The sequence below is a fragment of the Thermobia domestica genome, chromosome 3, assembly GCF_964235325.1.
Source record: "Thermobia domestica chromosome 3, izTheDome1.hap1.1, whole genome shotgun sequence".
NCBI classification, from domain to species: Eukaryota; Metazoa; Arthropoda; class Insecta; order Zygentoma; family Lepismatidae; genus Thermobia; species Thermobia domestica.
Genome location: NC_137456.1, coordinates 111,744,616 through 111,750,063, shown reverse-complemented (window position 1 = coordinate 111,750,063; position 5,448 = coordinate 111,744,616). Strand labels below are relative to the sequence as shown.

General features: G+C 38.5%; 1 protein-coding gene across 1 annotated transcript; it reads left to right on the top strand.

The window, feature by feature from the left end:
* The first annotated feature begins 627 nt into the window (after positions 1-627).
* On the top strand, positions 628-4,797 carry LOC145680669 (uncharacterized). Its single transcript, XM_081751458.1, has 2 exons — positions 628-780; positions 3,833-4,797. The coding sequence occupies exons 1-2, from the start codon at positions 769-771 to the stop codon at positions 4,688-4,690; spliced, it is 870 nt and encodes a 289-aa protein (XP_081607584.1). The 5' UTR covers positions 628-768; the 3' UTR covers positions 4,691-4,797.
* Positions 4,798-5,448: the final 651 nt, after the last annotated feature.

Below are 5,448 nucleotides of genomic sequence, written 5' to 3'. Positions count from 1 at the left end.
ACCCTCCTGGTTGGTTCTGCACCAGTGCTTGCTTTGCTCTCTTTATATTTCAGTTTAACGTTGCATGATTATGCTCTTTAAGCTAAAGGAGACGTTGATTGATTAAGGCAAGTAAATGATTATGGAAAAATTGGCAGAATGAGAAAGTGGGAGGAAACGGGGTTACACTGAGAAAACCCACGGACACGATTTGTCCACCACAAAGTTACCTGGCCGCGGATCGAACCAAGAACAGCACACACCAGACATAAGCGTTTATTCACTGAGCCACCGTGATCATCTTTGCTCTCTTTACATGGTGAGAACTAAATGATAAATTCATTTAATTTTCTTGCATTTTTTTTTTCTGACTGAAAATATCTCTAATAAGTAGGCGTGATGAAGTATTAAACTGTAAGTACGAAATTACACTGAAGAATGCAAGCGTACTAACTGCTTTTGTCTGTCTCTGAGAGGAAATGGCGGTCTGATTGACCATTGCCATTCAAGTGTAGAGGATGTACAAAAAAACTGCATGAAACGTAAAAAATTATAATAGCCGGCAAGTCTGTATATGTTTCCATTTGAAGATCACAAAAGAGCCTGTGATTACCAGTTGGACAGAAATTTGTGCAGCGCCTCGTGGCGTTAAGTCAGGGTCAGCAGCCTCTCACCTGAAGTGCCACGCCTATTCTCGAAGACTTCCTTAAATCAAATATAAATACCCCGCATCCCGTATTTCTCGACAGACTATTCGCGTCTCGTCTTACAATTAAAGCAACAGTCAAAATGCACAGCTTGGTAAGTAAATATTTTTTCCCTTTTTTTCTGGCCTACTGCAAAACCCGAGTTTAACTGATCCTTTCTTCAATCCGTGAATCCAATTCGATTTGTTTACCAATAATTTCTTATGCAGTATTAACATTTCTGGTGGTATTTATTTTCTGTTTATTTATACCGTGACTGCTTTCTAGAACCGTTTTGCCAGTTTAACTATTACATTTAAAAAAACAAGTTTTTAGTATTTCACTGATAAATGTGTGGAGTGGTCACTTTAGAATGTTACTATTAAAATTAATAAATGAAATTAGTCAGTTAGTCATTGACATTAATAATACGATTTAGAAAACATGTTCCAGTTAATTCGTGCTTTTAATACAAGTGGTCTCAGATTAAATTCCCGGTGGATACACAATATTTTGTAAGGTGCGCGGTGGCTCAGTGGTAGAGCGTTCACCTCCGGTGCTTGGGGTTCCTGGCTCGATTACAGCTCGCGCCGTGTGGACTTTGTGGTGGACAAACACCGTGCTCGTGAATTTTCTCGGGGTCCTCCCGTTTCCTCCCACATTCCACCATTCCACTCATTTCTCATAATCATCGTCTCCTTTAGCCTAACCGGCATAACCGTGGGACATAAAACTCAAAGATATCATTTTATTTTTTTTTTACAATATTTTGTAGTGTTAAACGCTGAAAGGTGATGGGGCCATGATGGGTCACATGATGGTGGTAGAGTGTTCATCTCAGGTGTGGTAGGCTCTTGGTTCGATTCTCAGCCAAGTGAGTTTGTGGTGGACAACATCGTGACCTGTGGATTTATTTCGGGTTTACGTTTCCTCCCACATTCTAATTTCACTAACTATTTTTATAATAATTCACTTTCCTCTAACCAACAGAGGATGAACTTGTATGTTATGAAATATTTTAATTTAACGTCCCACGATTATGCCCTTTCGACTAACGGGGACGATGATTGAAGCAAATGAATGACGATGGAAGAAGTGGTGGAATGAAAAGTGGGAGGAAAGGGGAGTACCCCGAACCATAAACTTACTTGGCCGGGCATCGAACAGCAACCCGACGCACCAGAGGTAAGAGCTCTATCACTGAGTCACCGTACCACCCAACAGGGCATAAACGTAGGCCTTTTTTTTTTTTTTTTTTTTAAATAGTGAGTGAGGTTATTGTAAAGCTACTACGTCAATTAAAAGAATACTTCACAGTATAGGGAAACAGGCAGAAATAATTGCAATAAAAGCTGGATACTGGCCATACGCCATAGTTCGGATGGATGTCTAGAGTGTAAAACTATTATTACTTTTTTAAAAAAAAAAAAAAAAAAGAAACAAATCTTGGTTAAAAATCTTAGTAGAAAAACTATTAAATTTTTACTACACTGGTTCTAGGAATAGCAAATTGACAGAAAGGTGAAAAAAGTTCATTAAATTATTAGAAAAATAACTTTAATATATATGAAGTCAGATGCTTAGCTTGGAAAGTGATTAGACGGCTGTCTGAGGAATAGGGTCTAATAGAATCTATAACTGCAGAAAGGACCTAAATCTATTTTTTAAAATTGACTTTGGTCTATGGACATTTTCCGATTCTCTAGTAGTATATGAAACTTTCTGTACACAAAAAGCTAGAGTTGAAGGTTTCACATCATTATATACGAAGTGCTGAATTATAGGTAGAGTGCAGAAAGACGGTCATTGAAAAAAGTTAAATAGTTGTTTTCATATCTCAAAACTATATAAAAATGAAATTTTTGAGTTTATGGTCCCACGATTATGCTCTGTTGCCTAAGAGAGACGATGGTTAAAGCAAGTGAATGATGATGGAAAAATTGGTGGAATGAGAAAGTGGGTGGAAGCGGGAATACTCCGAAAAAACCCACGGACATAATGTTGTCCACTACAAACTTGCTTTTCCGGGGATCGAACCAAAGACCCCACGTATTAGAAGTAAGCGCTCTACCACTTTTTTATGTATTGAACGTTCCGACGTAGTTGCAAAACGTAAAAAAGTGGAAGTGCTGGAGTTCGAACCCACACTCATGGATATCAAAATTCTATATGATTCTATAATCACATGTCCCACTAAGCCTCCGTATCCCATCTCAAAACTATATAAAATGGATCCAGGTACTTACTGCTATCATCGATTTAATACTGTGTAATTGATATTTATTGAACTTAATGTTGGTTTTATGGAACATAAAATCTGACCAAGACAAACACATTTTAATCGTTGATAGAGTATAATTTAATGTCCCACGTTATTCAATAGGAGACGGTGACGATGATACGAATCATAAAGTTAGACTTACGAAAGTAGGAGAAAATATGAGATATCTGAGAAAATCCAACAGTGTTTGTCTATCACAATCCATTTGGCGCTGGCTCGGATCGAACCAAGAGCTCGTGTGTTATATTGATAACACAGAGCATTAATATAGAACCTAAATGTTTGCTTCGATCATATTTTATTTTTATTAAAGTTACGCATAGTTGAAAAGCTAGAATAAGGAGAATTTAAAGGTTGATGTGTTTATGTAGAGGGAGTTTTCAATATAGACGTAAAATCATAATGTAACTATCATAGTACCATCTTATAAAACACATTAGATTTATCATAAAAGGCACATGTTAAATTCTGAAGCCTATTAGCAAGAGCTTAAATACACTTAGAAATTCCATTCAGGTTCGTTCTTCTGAAATAATCATGTAATTTCACTTTCTCTAATAACTTCATTACGATCAAATTTAAATCAATCCGTTAGAAATATTCAATAGATGAACAACAGAAACATTTATAAATTGAATTTGTCATTGCTAAAAGGGAATATGTGCAAGGTATTTCAAATGGAACATGCTCCCATTTAAAAATTACAAATTCAATTCTTAAAGATGACACTGTATTATAAAAAGTACTTGCAAAGATAATTTTGATAAAAATCTATTAATAATACACGCTTGTTCATAAAATATAATGTAATATAACAAAATTTATATTTTAAATAATATGTAAATTTCAATTTGTGAAGTTCTTATTTTTATTATTATACTTTCAGGTCGTTCTTCCTTTGCTCCTCGCCGCCGCTGTAGCAACTCCCGCTGGGTTGCAAGCAGCTGTACGAGCTTATCACGCTGTTCCAGCCGCAGCTGCATATGCTGCTCCAGCTGTTGCTGCTCCAGCCCTTGCTGCTCCAGCTATTGCTGCTCCAGCCGTTGCTGCTCCGGCAGTTGCTGTAAGGACCGCCGCTGTTGCTGCCCCAGCTGTAGCTGCTGTTCCAGTAACCAAGACTGTTCATTACGCTAACACTCCTGTCGTCACTGGTTACAGCACTCAGATCTACAAGCCAGGTGCTGCTGCTCTTGCTACCCCACCCTTCCAGGTTAGCCAACAGCCAGTTGTAGCTCCAGGACGTACTGTTGCCACAGTTACCCCACAGGTCACCCAGATCCAACCTGAAGTTCATGTCCAGAGAGTTCCTGTTGATGTACCAGTTGCTCAACCAGTAGCTGTACCAACCCCAGTTGTCAATGAAGTCGAAGTTCGTACTCCAGCTGTTGCTGCTGTAGCTGCTCCCGCCGTTCCAGCTGTTGCTGCTGTAAGAACTGCTGCAATTGCTGCCCCAGCTGCTGTAGCTGCTCCTGCCGTTCCAGCCGTTGCTGCTGTAAGAACCGCTGCTGTTGCTGCTCCAGTTGCTTACGGTGCCTACGCTGGTCCCGCTGTTGCTGCTGCTCCAGTTGCTTACGGTGCCTACGCTGCTCCCGCTGTTGCTGCTGTAAGAACTGCTGCAATTGCTGCCCCAGCTGCTGTAGCTGCTCACGCCGTTCCAGCTGTTGCTGGTGTAAGAACCGCTGCCATTGCTGGCCCAGCTGCCTATGCTGCTTACGGCTCACCTGTTGTCGCCGCTTACCATTAAAATATAATGCCAAACATGAATTGTTACGAAATTATATCTATTCGACAACAAAGACTGTTACTGTTAATTTTATTACAACGGACAAAATAAAACAATATCTTTTACAATTATTTTCTATTATTATAATTCAGAAATTTAAATCTCACCTTTGTTGAGTCTCATAATATGGTATGAGCACCAACATTTCTAAAATTAGTAGTTATCAGCCAACTATATAAATTGAGCATACTGTAGAGTATTTGTGCCAAATGGTAGAATTTCGTATTCTCTCATGGATTTATGTTGCAAAATATTGCCAATGTTTTAAGGTGCGGCATTATTATAAAGGAAATTTTTGACTTCTAGTTACGTAGCTACTACTTCAGCACTATCCATATAAGCAAATAGAAAAATTGAGGATGATTCGAGAAATTTCCCTCCAGAAAATCTCTTTTAGGAAAATTTGACCCTCTGGAACACCCCCAGCGAAGACCACACGAACATAATGTACTGTGAAAAACACTATAGGATGTGTAGGTTATGTGTATACCAAATTTCATTGCGATAAAGTATGAGCGGAAAACATTTCCTTCATCATAATTGCTTTCGAAGAGATGCTATCAGAGAACCGAACCCAAAAGCAGCACTCTTATTATTTTAGCATTATACCTAAAGGATTCAAAATAATCAACACAATTACCTTTCGCATACAAAAATAACAATTTGTCACAGCTTTTCAAGAACGCTCTCTGTCACTTAAAATCAGTTCTCGTTTAGAG